We start from the raw sequence: 21,222 nt of genomic DNA, 5'->3' as shown, positions 1-21,222 counted from the left end.
CAACACATTGTCAGAACAAACACAGCTCACAGGAAACTGGAATCTAAGATGGGGAAAGAGATTATGCCTGAGTACCCAGATGCCGTCAGTCCATTTCATGATTCAAAAGTAGATATGCCGTCAACCAAAGAGGCTTCTAGATAAGATGCCCAACTGTTTACAGAGCTTGTGAACTTGAGATAGCTGAGCCTGCCCAGTGGTTAACGATGGGCACAGATAGAAGAACCCAGTGTCCCCATTGCACCCATGTCCTCTGTAGGGACATTTTGGCCAACAATGGATGCTTACGTTATAGTGATCCTTTTAAATGTTAATAATGTTAAAAACCTCCAGTGTTGGACTGGAGAAACAGATGACTCAGCCGCTGAGAGCCCTGGCTGCTCTTGCAGAGGACTCAGGTTCAAGTCCCAGCATTGGCATGTCTGCTCAAAACCACCTACAACTCCAGTTCCAAGGGATCTGACGCCCCATTCTGGCCTCCAAGGGTACTACATGTACATGCTGCACAGACACACATGCAGACTAAACACCCATACATACCAAATAAAAGAAATATGTTACAAACAAGAAAAAATGAAACCAAGCAAACACAACACAGCTTTCTCCAGTGATTGTACGGGCATTTGTGACTTTCTAGAAGTCCTGTTGTTCCTTGTGGCTTCTGATGTTCTGGTTTTCTTTGGTCATGTGATTCAGAGCAAGGGAGCTCTTGGCTTTGCATCTATATTTCCGTCTCCAGAGAGTCAGAGGTGGTGCCCTTCTGTGGATGGCCATGTTTGTGAATTCCTTGCTTCCCTTGACTCATTGGGACACTCATATCCCAGCCTGGAGAGTTCAGCTTCTTTTTAAATGGCTGTCATGTCAGTCTGCCTACGTGTTGTTAGTGTTTGTGCCTGGAGGACAAATGTACCTTCAAGAGAAACACACTCCCAAAATGGAAACAAGAAAGAAATGTCGATTTTGGCATATCTTCCCTGAGTTAGGCTCAGTCCCTTATTTAGGCGCTGTATTGAGGTCAGGTTGTACCTCAGGTTACTGGCATGCTGAGGACAGATGGGGAAGATGTGAGGGTAGGAAAAATGGGGACCACGAGGGAGATGTGGGAAGAGCCCAAGCTGTGGCAGCAAATGATGGATGATCTGTGCACGGGAGTCCACATTCCCAGGGCACATGGAGTGGACACAATTGTGTTCGAATGTCCTGGGGTGAAGAGGGAAAGGGATGTATAAGAAGACAAAACTGACTCAGGGCAGATTATAGGAAAGGACCTCATTTAGGTGGAAAGACCTGTATGCACAGGTGGAAAAGACCTGAATGGGAAAGAGAGATGTATTTCAGAATTTGCAAGGATGATGGGGTCAGAAGTTAGGAAGGTGGGAGCTAAGGAGGAGAGAGAAGCTACAGCAAGGGCCAGCCGCTGGCTCCAGTTCTCAGCTGTGTGCACTGTGGTCTACCCTCACTGGTGAGGATGCAGTTCGAGATCCCCAGGATGCTTGGATTTACAGGTGGTGCCTTTTCCCTCCACATACGGACCTATGATAAAGTGTGCCTTATACATTTGGTCCAGCAAAAGGTTAGCAAATAACTAGCAGTAAAACAGAGCACTCATGACAGAGTACTGTGATGATGGCTAGCAGCAGCCTCTATTTGAAATGGTTTTGAGATAAGCAAATGAAGTAACAGTATAGAAGCAAGGATTACATCTATGTGATTATTGCATGTGTCTCTTTGTGTGTGTATGTATGTGTGTGTGTGTGTGTGTGTGTGTGTGTGTGTGTGTGTGTGTGTGTGTTATCATTTATGTGTTGTGGGGTTTTGTTTTTTGAGACAGGGTCTCTCTTTGTAGTCCTGGCTGTCCTGGAACTTGCTCTGTAGACCAGGCTGAACTCACAGAGAGTCCAACTGCCTCTGCCTCCCAAGTGCTGGGATTAAAGGCGTGCGCCCCCACCTGGCTCTTACATGTGTCTCTTACTCATGATTATTGCCATCTCCACTCTAAAGCGACTGTGTTTTTATTTCTTTGCAGGTCTCATGGAGTAACTGATTTTCACTGAGCAGCAATGGAGCGTAATGAGTTGTTTTTCTGTGTGTCAAGACAATGGTTGGTTCTGAAATTTGTCTGAAGAGGTTCAAAGTAGTGTCTAGATGTGACATCGTCAGAGGAGGACAGGCAACGTGACGGCTGCCTGTTGCCCTGTAGCTTAAAGGGGGACTGCATGGCCAGCAGCCCTCACTGAAGAGGAGACCATGAGCGTCCCACTGGCTCCAAAGAAATCCTGTTTCAGTCAGCTGCAAGATCACCAAGAGCAGGCAAAAAACAATAATGAGAGCATTCTAAGCATGGGAGATACAAATGCTAATCAAATCATGTTGGAGGTCAGCTCCTCACACGATGAGTCTGGGACACATGATCTGGAAGATGAAATTGGAAATGCAAATTTAAGCAGGCCACAGTACCCCAGCCACTCCCAGAAGGAGCCCCCTCAACTTCAGGGCTTCAGGAAAGGGTTTCAGGCTGGCTCCACCAGTCAGAGGGATTTTCATCCTTCCCTGGCTGCTCATAGACAATGGAGTGAGGATCCCACAGTGAAAAGAGGTACCCTTCAGACCCCACAGGGGATCCAGGGACCAAGTCTATCCAGCTGGAGGAATGCAGTAGGTCAAGCCAGTCCAGAGGTTTCGGCTAAAAGGGATGCTGAAATTCCCCGGCCCATTCCCAAAGACAAATTGGCAAAGACTCTTGACAATGAAGAGTTGAAAAGAGCAGGCATCTCGGCAGCTGCAGCTGGCGGCCTCACTCGGGAGAATCTGCAGCCTGTGCAGCTGGACACCTCAGAGCCACAGGGCCATGTGCATGGGCGTGGGGAGGGGCCACAGGGGGCATCAGCTGGTCACTCTCCAGGGACAGGTTTTTCTCTAGGTGAGGGTACCTCAGAGGGGAAGTGTGTGCATCCTCCTGAACCATCTACCTCAGAAGCCAGGGGGTCCATCCCATCAGACACCAAGATGGAGGGGACTCATGGCTTGGACGTTTACAACAAGTGCATCACTCACCCAGAATCGACTCCCACTTCAGCACTGAAGGAAACACCCAGCCTCAGTCATCCAGAAGGGTATGTAGGTCAAGGAAGAGGGGAGCCCAAAGCGGAGCTCAAATACACCCAGCCCAGGAATGAGCAGGGACTGAAGTCAGCCCAGGCACAGGGTCTGGGATGTCATGAGAAAAAAAGTATGTCACCTGTGGAGAGGAAGGAGCTGCATGAGAAGGCACCTCAAGAAACCATGAGTCAACTCAACCGCGGCCGTCACCAGCTTGGAGTGGGAGAAGGCAGCAGCCTGGAAGAAGTGATGGGGGTCGGTGCTGGTGGGGAGGGGTTTCAGCAAGCCACCCCTATGCAGAGCACTGCTCCTGGAGAGGGCGGGGCTAGACTCACTGGCAGACCGTCACCCAGCGTAGGAAGGACAATGAAGGAATCTGCATCCAGTGACTTTGCACCAGGCAGTGCTCGTGTAGCGTCTGGTCTCCGTGATGTGACTGAGAGCCGGCCCTCCGAGGTCAGGCGGGAGGAGATGAGACAGAGTGGCGGGAATGCAGGCAGCGCCAAGGCATTGGCCTCGGGTCTTTCTGTGGAAGGGAGCAGAGCTGAGGCCTCTGAGCTCGTGGGCGCTCACCCTGACAACTCGGAAGCCAGAAGAAGCAGAGAGGCAGTGACCCCTGTAGCTGAAAACGGGAACCTTCAAGAAAACCCAGCCCAAAGTGAAGTCCCTCCAGCTGGAGGAGATTCAGCTTTCAGTACCCCAGCTCTCCCGCACCCAGAGACAGCTGTGAACTCGACTCACCAGCCCGCTCCCCCAGGTAGTGGTGCTCAGTCCAGTGTGGACACGGGGTCGCCCTCGGTGGCCTTGCCCCCCACTGAAGGCGGGCAGGTGTTGAACACACCCCCGAAAGCGCCTGACAAGAGTGCCTATCCCAGTGGGGTCCCCAAGCCGCTCACACGTCCCAAGGACACGCCTTCCTCCCAGGAAGCGACAGAGAAGCTGGAGACGGATAAAGCGGAAGAAAGGACAGAGACGAAGCCAGTCCTCAAGCCCAAGCACGTGAGGCCCAAGATCATCACGTACATCCGTAGGAACCCCCAGGCACTGGCTCAGGGCGATGCCTCGCTGGTCCCCGTGGGGCTTCCGTATGCCCCTCCTGCATGTGGCATGCCTCTTCCGCAAGAAGAGAAGACAGCAAACCGTGACCTTCCGCCATCTGCCAATGTGTATGAGAAATTCAAGCCGGACTTGCAGAAGCCAAGGGTCTTCCCCTCTGGGCTGATGGTGTCTGGGATCAAGCCCCCAGGGCATCATTTCAGTCAGATGAGCGAAAAGTTTCTGCAGGAGGTAAGAGGGTGGCATTATAAAATAAGCTATACATTTGTGTTTTAAGTCTGTTTTCCCCCCCAGTGAAATTTAAAAACAAAATGTCCTCTGTAAGTGAACTGTAGATGCTCTGGGACACGTTTGTACATAAGTAGATACTTGTGCCTGGAAGTAACTGTCTAGAACACAGTGTGATAGCCAGGTTGAAGTGGACCCAATATCTAAGGAGGTTCATTTAAGTTTTACTGAGCATAAGACATGGGGAATTAGACGAGGACCCATTCAAGGCAGCTTCCACATTTAAATATGTGAGTAGCGATCTATGAGCCAGGCCACAGCAAGGAAAAGATAATCAGGGTATTCAGACTGAACAGATTAGTCCTTTGGTGGGGAGTATTTCACTTTGGAGAAAACCTGTGATGAGCTGGATATGGTGGTAACACACCTGTGAGCCTGGCATTCGTGGGGCCAAGAAAGGAAAACCGCGTAACTGGGCAACTGAGTGTCACCCTGCATCAGAAGATGCAGTAGGAAACCGTACATTAACAGATGCAAAAACAATAGCCTGAAAGACAGGGCTCTTGGTTTGAAGTGAGGACAGTGGTTGTGGCTACCGCTGTGTTGCCTGTTTAGTGCGCACTAAGGCCAACCTGGGCTGGTGGTCCTGGGTCATATAAGAAAGCAGGCTGAGCAAACCATGAGAGAGCCAGTGAGCAGCGTTCCTCCAGGGTCAGTTCCTGCCTTCCAGGTCTCTGCCTTGAGTTCCTGGCCTGACTTCCCTGCATAATGGACTGGGGACCTTGAAGGGTGGGGTGAATAAACCCTTTCCTCCTCAAGTTGGTTTTTTTTTTTTTTTTTAAATCAAAACAACAGAGACTCGAACTGGCATCATCTTTAGCAGGTGTCCGATAGCTGTTCTTTATGCCAGCCTGCTGCAGATCAAGGCGACGTCCGCACAACTGAGCGGTGTTTGTCCAGGCCAGCAGGATCCCTGATGAAGGCCGGGATGGCAGCAGACACCTCAGCAAGCGGCTGTGGAGTCTGCTCTTGCTTGTGTTTCCTTCTGTCTGAGCCCAGTCAGCTCTGCTACTTAAAAGCTAGCTAACGCTCTGGATTCAGGCTCGCACCCATTCTGACTTGAGCTGCATGGCATGTGATCTTGTAGATGGAGCATTAGTGTCCTCAGGAAAATACAGCTGTCCCTAGTTGTCTCCTCCTCTGTGAGTAACCCCCAATACATTCATTTTACTCACCAACAAGATGAGCTTCAAGGAGTCATTTAAATTATTTTTGTGCCCGTGTTGTGCCTGCATGTGAAACTGTGTACCATGTGCATGTTGTATCCATGGAGGCCAGAAGAGGGCGTCGTATCCCTTGCAACTGGAGTTACAGAAAGTCACGAGCTGACCCGTGGGTGCTGGGTCCTCTGGAAGAGCTGCCAGTCTTCCTAACCACTGAGCCATCTCTCCAGCCCCTTGCAGGAGTCATGTTGGGAGTCCATGATGCTGTGCCAGTTTGAGTGCAGATATTAATTTTCTATCTCCCCAGATTCATGCAAAACGGGCCCAGGGAAAATGGGGCAGGGCAAAGCAGGATGGGGCTGTGCAGGAGGAATTTGTTTGCATATATCCTTTGATTTTAGGACTGTGTTTGAAATCTGAGGAGTCTTTTGTTGATTCACAGAGTTTTCTCTAAAAACACCCCAATTGGAGAAGGAGGTCAGCAGAACATTTGAGTCGATCGCTGTGTTCATAACTACAGAACCTGTTCTGTTTTGTTATACAGATGAAAGAAAAGTAGGATTCCCCTGCTTAATTAAAAATGCATAAACTAGACATGAAAAGCAAAATCTTCACCTTGTAAAAGAATTTGTGCTCGTGTTACTTTTTTCTTTCTTGTCACGGTGACAAAATGCCGGGTAGCTGCATCCTCAGGATGCTGGAGAGAGAATCTCAGTACATCCTGCGGGGCTGCAGAGCCCCGTAAGGAGCGGCGGCTGGCTGTGAGAGCCTGTGGCTGCTGTGGACAGAATGTGGACCAGGAAGCAGAGGAAACGGGTGGGGTGGGTGCAGCATTCAGGGTTCATCTGGAGAGGTGTATTTGAGTCACGAAGACCCTTTCTCTTAGACTTCAATAGTGGTGCCACCATCTTGGAATCAAGCACTTGGTACAAGAAGAGCCTATAGAAGACATTTCAGATGTTTGCCACCAGAAAAAGATTACCCAGCCAAACAGGGGGCATTGACATGGCTGAAATCATTAAAGTCACTGTTGAATGATAGAGTAGCGTGCTCTGAAATGACCGTTTCCAAGGAACCAGATCAGCACATTACAATCTTAAAACCCTTACTTACGGAGATTGGAAATGATGAGTGGCACCCAGAAATTTTAAAAAGAAGAGTCTAGGAAATAAAAGTCAGAGATGGATAACAATGGCACCCGAGCGCAGATGGTGAATGTTCTTTCCAGGGACTGGAATTCACCCCAGCCTGAGTAGAGTCTAACCATCATGCATATTTCACAATGTGATTATAACGAAACTTTAAATGCCTAATCTTTTGTTTCAGTGATGTCGGTTTAAAGATCTTTGTATCCATTTCAACATTAGAAGGGGATCAAAATAGGGTTTATGCCTTCAACAGCTTGGATCATACCAAGGGGGCCTCTATTAAAAGATATTGTGAAATAGTAATAATTCCTGAACATGTAGCAGCTGGACATACAGAATAAATTACGGTTCAGAATCACAGCAGAATTAGTTAATAGAGGAATCTACTCAGACATTGCCCCAGCACTGGTTTTATATATTATAACTTAAATAGACTATGCTGTTCTTTTTTGCTTGTTTAATATAAAGAAACAATGAACTGGAAAGCAGGTCAGGGGTAGAGTTCCAGCCCCAGCACCCAAGTCCCAAATTGTGTGAGAACAGACATTCTGAGAACAGGATGTATATATATATATTTGTGTATCATGCACTGTATTCTGTATGTACGTATATACACACATGTATGATTACTACAGATTGTGTTCTGAACCTCTAAGTACAGGAAAAACAAATAGTACTGTTATGTTGTTAAGCAGAGGAAATGGTAGAGGGAAACATGATTCCTTTACTTTTTTTTTTTTTTTTTTTTTTTTTTTTTGGTTTTTCGAGACAGGGTTTCTCTGTGTAGCTTTGCGCCTTTCCTGGAGCTCACTTGGTAGCCCTGGCTGGCCTCGAACTCACAGAGATCCGCCTGGCTCTGCCTCCCGAGTGCTGGGATTAAAGGCGTGTGCCACCACCGCCCGGCATGATTCCTTTACTTAACAAATAGTTATGTGTAGACACTGCTGATACATGCTCTGAACTGAGCAGCCTACGGGACTCTTGCCTAGATTTGTTATCCCAGAGGAATCCACCCAAATATTCCTGAGAGCATTCAGCATCCATTTGCGTGTGTGTGTGTGTGTGTGTGTGTGTGTGTGTGTGTATGCATGTATGCGGATGTGCATGCACGTGCATGTGTGTGCATGCATGTGAGTGTTTGTGTGTGCATGTGTGTATGTGTGCACAGCACATGAGTGGAGGTCAGAAGACAACTGACAGGAGTCTGTTCTCTCCTTCCATTGTGTGACTCCCTGGTATTGAACTCAGGTCCTCAGGCTTAGCAGCAAGCCTCTTTACCCACAGAGCCATCTCACTTTGCTCCAAATCTGGTTTTAATTATGAAAATATACAGTGCAGGCCTACACATTTTTTCTATTAATTTCTTCATTTTTTGCAGATAAACATTTCTCCCTTACTAACAAATATTTCTTAATGTTCTGCTGATTAAATATAACATTATTTACTTATTATAAGATTAGTGGGTATAAAAATGATGTATTTTCTCTATAGGTATAGCGAAGGTTTTAATCATTTTTGAACATTTGATAAATTCTCTCTTTGTTTCATTAACATTATTTATGTTATTTTTAAGACTTATTTTTATTTTATGTATATGGGTGTTTTTGCCTGCCTGCATGTATGTACAGCATGTGTGTGCAGTGCCTGAGGGAGCCAGAAGAGGGCGACAGATTCCCCCATAACTAAGCCACAGATGGTTGTGAGACACCATGGTGGATGCTGGGAACCCAACTCAGTCTTCTGCAAGAGCAATAATTGCTCTTAACTGCTGAGCCTTTTTCCAGCCTTGACATTGTTTATTTAATAAATAATCACTCAAATTTCAGTGCATTTATAACAATGAAATTGAAAAGAAATCTTAAAACTGAGCTCTTTTTTTCTCCCTTTGACAAATAGATTGGTAGAGCATTACAACCGGCAGAGACTGAAGCGTTCACTCAGTTGTACTGTCATCACAGAGACGAGGACCCTGGGCTGAGAGGCAGCACCTGATCTCTGACCCGGGAGCTAATGGCGTGATGGTGCTTGCCATTTGAGGACAGCTCTCCTGCCCCTGTTTAGACTTATGTGCTCCGATCTCTCGTTGTAGGTCGCAGACCACCCTGGGAAAGAAGAATTTTGCTCTCCTCCCTACACTCATTATGAAGTCCCTCCCACCTTCTATCGCTCGGCCATGCTCCTTAAGCCCCAGCTGGGGTTGGGTGCAATGTCCCGTCTCCCATCTACCAAGAGCAGGATTCTGATCGCCAGTCAGAGGTCTTCAGCGAGCGCCATCCATCCACCGGGACCAATAACAACAGCCGCCAGTTTCTACGGTTCTGATCCCTCAGGTAACTAAGTTTAACAGTTGCTCTCTTTTCCTATTGTACATTTAAATATTAACTATAAAATATTGTGGCTATCTACGTATGAATGCGTCTAATTCTTAGGAAAAAAAGCCTCTCCCCACTCCTCCATCTGTCTGTAGACACAGATGTTTTTGAAAACTCACCTCCTACAGCTGTCTTCATCCATGGTAGCTTCCCAGCGCTGGTCCCCGTCACCATCCATGCCGCCTTCCCAGTGCTGGTCCCTGTCACCATCCAGGGCCTTCCCTGCGGTGGTCCCTGTCATTACCATCCATGCCGCCTTTGTTTGCAGCGCTGGTCCCTGTCTTCATCCAGGGCCTTCCCAGGGCTGGTCCCTGTCTTCACCTCCTGGCTTCTTCCAGTGTCTCTTTTCTTTTAAACTCCTATAGACTCGGAAGACTTGCTCTGAAGGTTAGTTTTAACTGTTGGAAGAGAGTCTCAGTGAGGGATTGTCTAGATCAGGGTAGCTTGTGGCTACGTCTATGCAAGATTGTCTTCATTATATTAACTGGTCTGGGAAGACCCAGCCCTCTGTGGGCAGCACCATTCCCTGGGCTCAGGGTCCTGAACTGTATACGAGTGATGACCACCCATCGGATTCTGTTTATTTTATAGTTCTTGAAATATTATTAGTATTTACATTTTTGTGTGTAGCAATCTGCATATTATCCTTAGGATAAATTATTTAAAATTATAGTGTAAAGACAATCTTTAAATATTAAAAAAACACCTTTTTATTTTATGTATATGACTATTTGCCTACCTGTATATATATATGCCATATATATATAGATATGTACATATACACACACATATATACATATATGTACACACACACACACACACACACACACACACACACACACCACTTGCATGAAGTGCCCACTGAGGCCAGAAGAGGGCATCAAGTTCTCCTGGAATTGGAGTTAACAGACTATTGTGAGTTGTGTGGATGCTGAGAATCGAACCCTTGTCCTCTGGAAAACCAACAAATTCTCTTAATCTCTGCACCATCTCTTCAGCCCCTGTTTGAACCTTTTTTTTTAAAAGAACAACTAATTTTCTAGGAAATTTATAGCAGTTATTTTTGCCCCAGAGTTTCTTGAAAGCCCCATATCCTTGACTCTGTTAGAGTTTTACCATTTTATTTTTGAGCGGAGACTCATATGGGATTTGCTCTGCACACCAGGCTGGACTCAACTCACTCCTGTGTCTGCCTCCTGAGTGCTGGGATTGCAGATATGAGTCACTGTGCACAGTGAGCATTGCAATTATTGTTGGAGAGAAACTTTTCCATCTCTTTGCTGTTTGTGACTTTGTGAATTGTCATGCTCTCAGAGAGTTATTGATGGCCTTAACTTTTTGTAAGCTTCTGTCTTAGTAGTTCCCATGGCAGCTGTATATCCTAATGGCCACCTGTGCTTGGAGCAGGGACAAGTCCACTGTGATTCAGTCAGTAGGCAATGGTTCCTGGGGGCTATCAACACTGCTCCCAGGGTGGAGAAAAAGCAATCGCCACACAAAAACATCCTGCCCTCTGGGAGCTTAAATTTTAAAATACGGGGCTGCCTCATAAGAAAAAAGTCAGTAGGTTATGTTGTGGTAAGTAAGTAATGCTGAAGAAAACGAAACGTTGCTGAGGGAGGAAGAGGAGGGTTTGGACAGGAGGAAGGGGATTGTCATTCTGAACAGTCATCAGAAGGGCCTTCCCAAGGAAGTGTCCTTTAAGCCAATCTCAAGGGAAGATGAAGGAGGGACCCTGGTGGATGTCTGCGGTACTGCCTTCCAGGCAGAGGGAGGAGCCTTCCGGGCAGAGGGAGGAGCCTTCCGGGCAGAGGGAGGAGCCTTCCAGGCAGAGGGAGGAGCCTTCCGGGCAGAGGGAGGAGCCAGTGCAAGGCCCGCCCCCCATTTCCCCCCAGGAAGCCAGAAGGGAAAGGCGATAGAGAGGAGAGTGGTAAGGAATGGGATGGGGACAGAGTTGGGGTCATTTAAAGCCTTATGACGTTGCCGGTATTTGACTCACTGTGAGAGACAGCCCTGGGGGGGGAGGGGGGGGCTTGGAGCCAGATAGCGTGGTCCAGCTCTTGTTTAAACAAGAAACCCTTGGCTGTGTTGTGGAGAGCAGACCATCAAATGATCCACACTGTGGGGCTCAGTCCTGGAGTCTGTGCTGAGTGATTGTGTCTTCACAAGGTCTCTCCATTTGGGCCAGGGGGATGTGGGACAAATTCAATCTGTTGTGAGTTGTGAGAATTTGTTTCCTTGACTGCCTAGTGACTCATCTCGAAATCTTGTCCCCCGAGTCTTGTGAGGTTTTTCACTTTCTAGCCACAGACTGATAGCCATCGAAAGCAGTGGTTCTCAACCTTCCTGACGCTGCGACCCTTTAATACAGTTCCTCATGCTGTGCTGACCCCAACCCCAACCATAAAATTATTTTCGTTGCTACTTCATCACTGTAGTTTTGCTACGGTTACGAAGCATAACGGAGATGTCTGATATGCAGGATGTCTGATACGCAACCCTGTGAAAGGGTCGTTTGACCCCCACAGGGGTCGCGACCCACAGATTGAGAGATGCTGATCTAGAAGGCTTTAAGGGACTCCAATGCAAATTCTTGGACATCCGTTCCTCAAGACTCTCTTCTCTCTGCCGCATACACTGCAGATGTTTTGAGCATCCAAAACACTCCCCTCCACCCCTCCTCTCTTCACGGTCCTCCTTCACGGGCAGCAGTGTGGAAACCGCCTCTTCTGGGCAGATAGCCAGGGTAATGGCGGGGTAGACTTCACTCATGTTCTTTTCTCTCAGGGGTCACAGCCCCGCGAGGGCTCTTCCGCAGTTCCTGAAAACACCAGTTGCATGTGTCTGCATGCATTTCGATTGTTCTTGTGTCCTAACTATCATGGCTGGTCCCATGCTGTCGATGCTCCTTGGGTAGGAGGTCCCTTACCTAACCACAGAAGCTGTGAGCCTCCAGGTGCGTTCATGTGTCTAACAAATACAAAGCTCCACTTCTGTGCTCACACTTGTGGTTCCAGATTATTTACTTGGTGCTTATTTGCCATCGCTGTTTGAAGGCTGTCTGTGCAATGGGTCTGTACATGGTTGTGGTTTTGTGCCTGTTTAACCGCAATTCATACTCGATAGACTTGGATTCTCTGTCCTGTCTACTCGGCATTTTCATATTTGTTTTACAAGATGTCATCTGAAGCTCCATCAGCATCATGTTGACGAAAGAGTGCTGGAGAGAGGCACAGCGTGGATGCTTCCCTCTGTGACCCAGCATTCACACATTTCCACTGTCTAGGGAGCTCTTCTATTCCAAAATCTAAGAGTTGGCTTGATACATGAATTATAATACATGAACTGGGTTTTTTCCAGGCTCAGGTAGGAAGCCTCTTGAGGGTCTCATCCTCCATAAGCTCTGAGGGTCTCATCCTCCATAAGCTCTGAGGGTCTCATCCTCCATAAGCTCTGAGGGTCCCATCCTCCATAAGCTCTGAGGGTCTCATCCTCCGTAAGCTCTGAGGGTCTCATCCTCCATAAGCTCTGAGGGTCTCATCCTCCATAATCTCTGAGGGTCCCGTCCTCCGTAAGCTCTGAGGGTCCCATCCTCCGTAAGCTCTGAGGGTCCCATCCTCCGTAATCTCTGAGGGTCCCATCCTCCGTAATCTCTGAGGTCCCATCCTCCATAATCTCTGAGGGTCCCATCCTCCGTAATCTCTGAGGGTCCCATCCTCCATAATCTCTGAGGGTCCCATCCTCCGTAAGCTCTGAGGGTCCCATCCTCCGTAATCTCTGAGGTCCCATCCTCCACAATCTCTGAGGGTCTCATCCTCCGTAAGCTCTGAGTAAGTCCGAGGAGGTTCCCAGGCTTCCGTTCCTCTGCTGGTTGCAGGCATCGAGGTGTACTGCAATGGTCTGGAAGAAGTGGACACACAGTCCATGTCACCCCACAATGCATCTCCTTCAAGAGTTTCTGTCTCACAGTTAGCGCTGTTTCCTGAGACTTCTAGATTTCGATGTGCCATATGGAGAATCAACGAACCCACGGGCTTCCTTATTCTTAAATCATTTCTGTTTTGTTTGTTTGTTTGTTTGTTTGTTTGTTTGTTTGTTTGTTTGAGGCCAGCTCTTTCTGACTCCACAGTGATGCTTAAAACCAAGCTCTTGCTATCATCCTGCCCGAGAGTGAAATTCAAGACATTGGGGTGCTCAGAGCACAAGAAGGGTTTCACATCCTCTGATGTAGGCATGAAATCCGTTCAGTGGAGGCCATGATGGTCCACGGAGTAGTTTACTATTAGACCCTCTGCTTCAAGAGTATAAGAAGACCCTGCTTCTCTATACTGCCCTTTTAAAGCTCTGCATGTTTTATGTTCTTTCTTCAAAAACAAATCTTTAATGGCCCCCAATATGCAGAACCCGTTAACCTAGCAAGTGTACCGTGTGGCGAAATGTAATTTGCCTGCATGGTAATGTATTTGAAATACATTCATTTTCCCCCCCTGAAAGCATAGTGTTTTTATATGAGGCAATGTAAGAAAGAAATGTAATGTTTTCTGATAGGAGCAGTTGAGGCGTTGAAAGATTTTTTTTGAAGGATAGATAATAAAACTTCATTCTATAAATAGCTAGAGAAATTCAATCAGCTAAGTTGGAACGCTTTCTCTCAAGATGTAGACAACTGTGCTATAGATTCTGATGATTAAAATAAAATTTATTTTGGAGTTTGACATGCTCTGCAGACTTTCTTACAGGGGCTTTTTAAAAAGCCAGGGTGAATCTCACCAAGTTTTAAAAATAGGGAAATTATTGAAGTATTTTGAAAAGCCGATAAGTGGAGTTAGAATATTTGAAACCAGTCCTGTCCAGCTGATGATACCACTGGAAATTTAGCAAAATATAGGCCTGTGCTCAGTATCTCCAGACAAGAATTCTAAAGTGAAGTCAGGCATAGTGAAGCACCCCTTTAATCCCAGCACTCTGGAAGCAGAGGAAGGCAGATCTCTGGATTCTGAGTTCGAGGCCAGCCTGGTCTGCAGAGTGAGTTCCAGGATAGCCAGGGCTACACAGAGAAACCCTGTCTCGAGAAAAAAAAAAAAAAAAGAATTCTAAAATGAAAATGTTATTTTTTTCTCTCCCAGGACTGCATTGAAGCAAATGATCATTTTTTTTTTAATTTTCTGGCTGGTATAAGCAAGCAGTCTTACTCATGTGCTTAGTAGCTCTGTATGGGTTTCTCAGCCTCTTCAGATCCAAGCCCTGCTGGATGCTAGGCAGCGCATGGCTTGGGTGCCCACGGAATCTGTCAGGAAGCTCCTGGCCCTGGATCTGTGCTGAGCAGTGCGTGCATTTTGGGACAGCATCATCAAAGGAGGGATTGAGTAGGGACACCCTGATGGAGCGCCTGTGGGAGGAACAGGAACAGGGCCTGAATGACCCCATAGGGTGGACTCAGTGCAAAGCGGAGGCCCTGAGAGGAGGCGCATGACACAGATGTGGGGCTTCCGAGCTTCTTAGAAATCAGACCATTTCTGTGGGTGGAAGTGCGGTGGTGGTGGTGGGGGGGGCGGATGTCACTGGAAACAAAACCCGGTGGGTGAATTGGGGCCAGGTGGTGAAGAGATGTCAGGGCTAGGCTAACTTTAAAGGGTTTTTGTTTTGTTTTTTGGTGAAGAATTAAAAACCTTTAGGTTTCAAAATGGGAAATCGACATGACTGTTTTGAACCCAGGTCACAGCAGGGACATATATGAGGAATCAGCTCTCTTGTGAGAGCACTGTATGAGAACTCTCATAGAGCATGAGATGTTTATGATTTTTTATACTTTCTCATATTTTCCAGGTTTTTATAATGCCACACCTCATTTTCAAATTATTTTTGTTTTTATTTTATGCATGTGAGTGTTTTGGCCTGCATGTGGATCTGTGCGCTCCATGAAGGCAGTACTCGTAGAGGCCAGCAGAGGGCATCAGATCCCCTGGAGCAACAGATGGCTGTGCACTGCCCTGGGGGGGCTGAGAACTGAATCTGGGTCCTTTGCAAGAGCAGCCAGTGCTCTTAGCTGCTGAACCTCTCTGTCTGCCCAACCTGGACGCCTTGTTTTTGTGAGCACTGTAGCTCTGAGATGAGGGTCCACACTGTAGAAGTCACGTTAGCAGAGAGAGAGGGAGGGAGTGTGTTCTCAGGGCTCACGCGGCTTTCTTAGGTCCCTTTCATTAGGTACTAGAGCTGCACTTCTCGGAGCCTCTGAAATGGGAAGAATGTCAGACTCCAAAGCTTCCGGTTGATGACTGAGCTCAGGAATAGCACCTGATGCTCAGAAGGCCCCTGGCTCATCAGAATCCCTCATCAGGCCCCCAAGGCCTCAGGGCCAGCTTTCCCCTGGCCTCTCCAAGGCCAACTTGGTCTCATTGTTTAGGATTATCATCCACGTCTCTGCACCCAAGAGACACGTGACTTTGACCACGTCGTGGTAGAATGGCCCCTCCTCAACGGGGCGCTTTGCACACATCATCCTCGGTGTTCCTTTCACTGCCTTTCTGAAAGTCGCCCAGTATCTTACTTTGCTGTTACGTATTTCATGTTCAGCCCACTGCCATGTGCAGCCTATGAGAGCAGCGGGATTTAAAAACTAAGCAACCGTGAGGGAGGAACCAAGGGTGGGCCATCCGCGTCCATCCCTCCACACCAGGCTCAGCGACCATTGAAGAAAGGGGGGCAGGAAGAAGATCAGAGCAGATGGGGGCCTGTGGAATGCATTTTCTGCCCACACTGTGGCCTGTGCAAGCACACGGACAGTGGCCGTAGTTTGTGCACAGGACCTGCACGGGGTCCAGTCACCCAAAAGTCCTGCGTGTACAGGGGAGGGACAATCCCGGTCCTGCTCCTTGGTGTGGCTGTTAGCCACCAGTGGCTGCTGAGTGGGGAGGTGCCCTTTTCTTTGGGTCTGTGACCATTGGTAGGTCGCCTCTGTCCCCGTGGATGGCCCCAACAACCAGGCTTATCTGGGCAGCCTCAGTTGGACTCGGTGCATTATTAGTACTAATTTTTACAAGGACAAGCATGCTGGGAGGTCCTGGCAGAGCTGGGGAGGTAGTAGGGTGTGGATGTAATCAAAATACATAGTGCACACGCATGAAAGTTTCAGAGAATGAGTTAGAAATATTTTTTTCCACAAAACAGGAGAAAACTCAGTGTCTTTTGGATTCATGTCTAAATTCATTACGGCTGCTCCACAGCAGCACTTGGTACTGTCTCCATCATCCTCCAGAGGTGATCAGAACCTAAGTACTTTGCAGTGGGGTGGGCCAGTCGAGGGCCAGGCAGGCAGGAAACACGTTAAACTTTCTATAGTTCAGCCAAATTCACCCCATTCTGCTGTGGTGGTGAAAAACAAACAAACCAGGCAGAATTGGCAAAGACCATGGCTGCTCCATGGGCTGAAGTTGGCTGAGTGGCCCCTGTTTTGAAAACCAGGAGCCTTTGAGCTGGCCAGGCCTGTTCCTTTTTTTCTGGGACGTATTACGGGCCAGGTGCTAGTCTGTGTTCAGGATACACAGTTAAATGCACCGTTCAGGACTTTGTGGGATACAAAGAGTTGAATCAGTAATTGCCATGGATGCGATAAGTGTTTGTTAGTGACTATTGAGAATGCACACGGAGGCCTAGCCATGCGAGCAGAGCGGAGCTCTGAGAGATGCTGCAGGGAAGGTGTCTGCGCTCTGAAGGCCGCAGAGGAGTCTGCCGGGCTGGGAGAGGGTAAAGGTGGAAAGAGAGAGGCCATCGGTTAGAGGGATCCAGATCCACTGTGGGGGTGGCTAGAGGGACCCTGGGGAATCTGCGGAACAATTGACACATGGGAATTGGAGGTTCCTCTGGGACATTAGGTAAGAATTTCTAGAAGGAGTATTTGGCTCCAGAGAACCCTTGGGTCAGGATGTCAGTGTTGGGCGATTGCCTGGTGGATGTGTTCTGAAGCCTTGAGAGTGAGTGAACGGATTCAGGGAAACAGAGACAAGTGATGGGCAAAAACGGAGATTAACCAATTTCAGAGGCAACAGAGGCAGAAAGCCAGCAGGAGACAGAGCCCTGGGGGCGGAGGCCAAGAGACCCCGTGAGAGTGCGGTGTGTGGGTCTAAGGCAGAGTTTCTGAAGTGGGAAGTGACCGAACGGAAGTGACCAACGTGGTCTCACAGGAGGCAGGGCAAGCGAAAATGCCAAGAGGCTGTTGAGAGTGGAAATGAGGCAGCAGGTGGTGACCTAGTTTTCAGTGAACACTTTTAGTCAGACCCGGGGGCGGAAGTCACGTATTAGCGGGGTGATGCATGAATGAAAAGTGAGGCAGTGGAAGCCGTCAGGACAGATTGGTTTCTAAGTACTAGCAAATGCAGAAAAGAGTCAGTCGGGGTGCTAGCTGGAGCGGGGGAGCGGGGCTAGGCTGCATTTCAGAGCATGGCGGGAGATGCTTCCTGTAAATGATCTGGAATAGGAAAGAGAGGGAGGCCCGGGGGGGGGGGGGGGGGGGGAGCTTGGCGAGAAGCGTCTCCAGGAGAGTGGTCAAAGATGGGATCACGGCCACGTGCAGAAGGATGCATCTTGGGATAGAAGGCAAAAGCATTGCTTCTTCAGATGCAGATGAGAGGGGATGGAGTAAAAAGAAAGAGGAACAGGTGTGTTGAGAGAGCCATACATTGACACCGCCTCAATTCCACTCCACTGTGGCGTCTACAGAGAGGATGGAGTCAGATGGCAAGGGAACATGGCCCGATTGCAGGTCCTTTGGCATCTTTTAAAAATTTCTCCATTGCAGGAGATTGAACCTAAGTCCTTACACACGCCGGTCAAGGACTCTACTAAGCTCTGCCTCCAGCTTTTCCTTGGGAAGCTTTACAACTTGTATTGATTCATTCCTTCTTAAGTGTATGAGCCCACATGAGTGTATATGCACCGTGTGTAGATGTAACTAACCATCTTATTAAATAAGAAACACAGAACCAATGTAAAAGAGAAAGCCAAGAGGTCAGAGCTCAGAGTTAAAACCTTACCCTTCCTCCTGCGGTGGTCCTACCTCTCCGAAAGAGACCTACTTCCTGTGTGTTTGTCTTTAAATAGTCTTTCTGTTCTGCCTTCTCATTGGTTGTAAACCCAAACACGTGACTGCCTCGTCACTGCCTGTAAGTACCGCCCTCCAGGTCTTAAAGGCGTATGTCTCCAATGCTGGCTGTATCCTTGAACACACAGAGATCTACCTAGCTCTCCTACCAAGTGCTGGGATTAAAGGCGTGTGCCACCACCACCACCACCACCACCACCACCACCACCACCACCACCACCACCACCACCACGCTCTTGCTATGGCTCTAATAGCTCTGACCCCTGGGCAACTTTATTTATTAACATATAATTAAAATCACATTTCAGTACAAATAAAATACCACCATAACTGTGTGTATGCTGGAGACCAAAAGAGTGCATTGGAACTCTGGAACTGGAGTTACAGATGATTGTGAGCCGCCCTGTGGGTCCTGGGCATCAAACCCAGATCCTCTGCAAAGAGCAGCCAGTGTTCTTAGCCACGAACCATCTCTGAAGCCTCCTTCCTATTATCTTAACGACAGCAGACAGCCCTGAGATTCATGTGGAAGCTGCAAATGGAGCATTCCAGTCTGTTCTGGTGTTTGGCTTGTCACACACTTCCCTGTTAAACCAACATCAGTGAAGTAGACGTTGGCCATGGCTGTACTCCTTGTCCACTGAGCACACAGGCCTGTCCCAGGCCTAGCAAGTGCTGTTGCTGCTTCCTTGAGGAAGCGTGGACTGCATGTTTAATCAGTACTCACTGGGCACTTGCAAGGTATCAGGGTAACTGAGGCACTGAAGAAGGAACAGTGAGACACTGGGATTGGATGCCGTGGCAGGTCAGAGGACATAGACTTGAACCCGGCTCTGAGCTAGACTCTGGGAAGATTCTTGGCTATACTGTGGTGTTGCTTGAGTTTTTCGCCTTGCCCACAGTCAGGACAAATCTCTGTCACCCGCCAGTCCCACAGCCGCTCAGACCCAACCAAGTAAACACAAAGACTTATATTGCTTACAAACTGTATGGCCATGGCAGGCTTCTTGCTAACTGTGCTTATAGCTTAAATTAATCCATTTCCATAAATCTATATCTTGCCACATGGCTGGTGGCTTACCAGCATCTTCACATGCTGCTGGTCATGGCAGCGGCTGCAGCCAGTCCTTCTGCCTTCCTGTCCTTTTATTTCTCCTCTCTGTTAGTCCCGCCTATGCTTCCTGCCTAGCCACAGCCGATCAGGTTTTATTTATTGATCAATCAGAACAACTTGACATACAGACCATCCCCCAGCATAGCCAAGTGCAGACCATCTCAGACACCTGCACTCAGGCCCATGGTCCTAATCATCCTCTATGCGGACCTGCTGGGTAAAGCCACGAGGAACCCAAGAAGGGCTCCCACAGGACATACAGAACATCCCACAGCACTTCCCCTTTTCTTTTTTTTTAAAAAGGAAGGTTTTAACTTTTACACATCTTTAAAGCCAGCTTGGTATATTTGGGAATTTGGGCGTAGCTTCTCTTACTACTTCCTGCTGGAGGGGGGTGCAGTATCTTATGGGGATACAAAGAAAATTTTAGGTTCATGGAGTAGTCCGTGAGACTGTATCGTCTGAGCCAGTTGCCTTGAAACGATTCTGGATGTTGGATCATCTGGGCCATGGTGTCATCGGAGACCTTTCAGGGGGTCTTGGCTGGTCAAACCTGATGTATCTTAATCTGGAACAAATCCATAGCCTCTGGCTTTCTGTAGAGACAAAAACAGAGCCTCTTTTCCAAAGCAACATATCCTTACATCTAAATTTTGAAGTCAAGGTACCTTTAAAATATACATTTTGGCATAACTCAACAGCCTTTGCAATCAAATGTTTTTCTTCAGCTACAAATATCAAAGAGAACATAATCCAGATTCTCTGTGTGATAGCCATCTTTATGTGGCTTATTTTTTATATTACTTTTACTTTCTCTTTAAAGACTTTATTTTTTTTTAAACTTTCTATTTCTTTATATAACTGTCTATGTTCCTTTTCCTCTCTCTTCCAAGCCTATGTACATTTTTACACACATTGTAAAGCATTTAAAGTCTTGTTCCATCTGAATCTGTCTTATTGCGAACTTATTGCTTTAAACTGTAGCCTTCTAAGCCTGAAACGGCTCTGTGGCTGCTGGCTCCGCCCCCTTCAATTTCCCAACTTGGCGGTGGTACGTTTTCCACCAGCTCTGGGAGCCATCAAGTCTCAGAAATAGTGGGTCTACACTTTTATCCAAGCAGCGTGTAGCCCAGAAACCTCTTTTTTTTTTGTTTTGTACTAGCAAAGGCTAAATCCGCCACGCAGCTTAATGTGCCACTTGCAGAGGCCTCATTTCCGCTTTACTGCAGGTCAAGCGCACACGCCAGGAACCCGCCAGTAACTCAAACCGGCAGCTGCCGCTCATTTGAGAGAGACAATTAGGAACTGTTTTTTGCTCCGTTTTAGAATCTTTTTTCTCAGGTTTTAGGTGGAAACTCTTGCCAACACGTTGGGCGCCATTTGTTGCTTGAGTTTTTCGCCTTGCCCACAGTCAGGACAAATCTCTGTCACCCGCCAGTCCCACAGCCGCTCAGACCCAACCAAGTAAACACAGAGACTTATATTGCTTACAAACTGTATGGCCGTGGCAGGCTTCTTGCTAACTGTGCTTATAGCTTAAATTAATCCATTTCCATAAATCTATACCTTGCCACGTGGCTCGTGGCTTACCCGCATCTTCACATGCTGCTTGTCATGGCGGCAGCTGCAGTCAGTCCTTCTGCCTTCCTGTCCTTTTATTTCTCCTCTCTGTTAGTCCCGCCTATGCTTCCTGCCTAGCCACAGCCGATCAGGTTTTATTTATTGACCAATCAGAACAACTTGACATACAGACCATCCCCCAGCACAGCCAAGTGCAGACCATCTCAGACACCTGCACTCAGGCCCATGGTCCTAATCATCCTCTATGCGGACCTGCTGGGTAACGCCACAAAGAACCCAAGAAGGGCTCCCACAGGACATACAG

General features: G+C 47.8%; 1 protein-coding gene across 2 annotated transcripts in view; it reads left to right on the top strand.

The window, feature by feature from the left end:
* Mtus2 (microtubule associated scaffold protein 2) overlaps positions 1 to 21,222 on the top strand; it is a 380,312-nt gene that overhangs the window by 127,570 nt on the left and 231,520 nt on the right. For both annotated transcript variants that reach the window (XM_042268368.2, XM_042268367.2), the window contains exons 3-4: positions 2,027 to 4,386; positions 8,844 to 9,084. In XM_042268368.2, coding sequence (XP_042124302.2) covers positions 2,248 to 4,386; positions 8,844 to 9,084 — 2,380 coding nt within the window. In that variant the 5' untranslated portion in view covers positions 2,027 to 2,247. The remainder of the gene's footprint in view (positions 1 to 2,026; positions 4,387 to 8,843; positions 9,085 to 21,222) is intronic.

This window comes from Peromyscus maniculatus, chromosome 23 (genome assembly GCF_049852395.1).
Source record: "Peromyscus maniculatus bairdii isolate BWxNUB_F1_BW_parent chromosome 23, HU_Pman_BW_mat_3.1, whole genome shotgun sequence".
Classification (NCBI taxonomy): Eukaryota; Metazoa; Chordata; class Mammalia; order Rodentia; family Cricetidae; genus Peromyscus; species Peromyscus maniculatus.
Note: the sequence above shows the minus strand (reverse complement) of the source record. Positions and strands in the feature narration are given on the sequence as shown.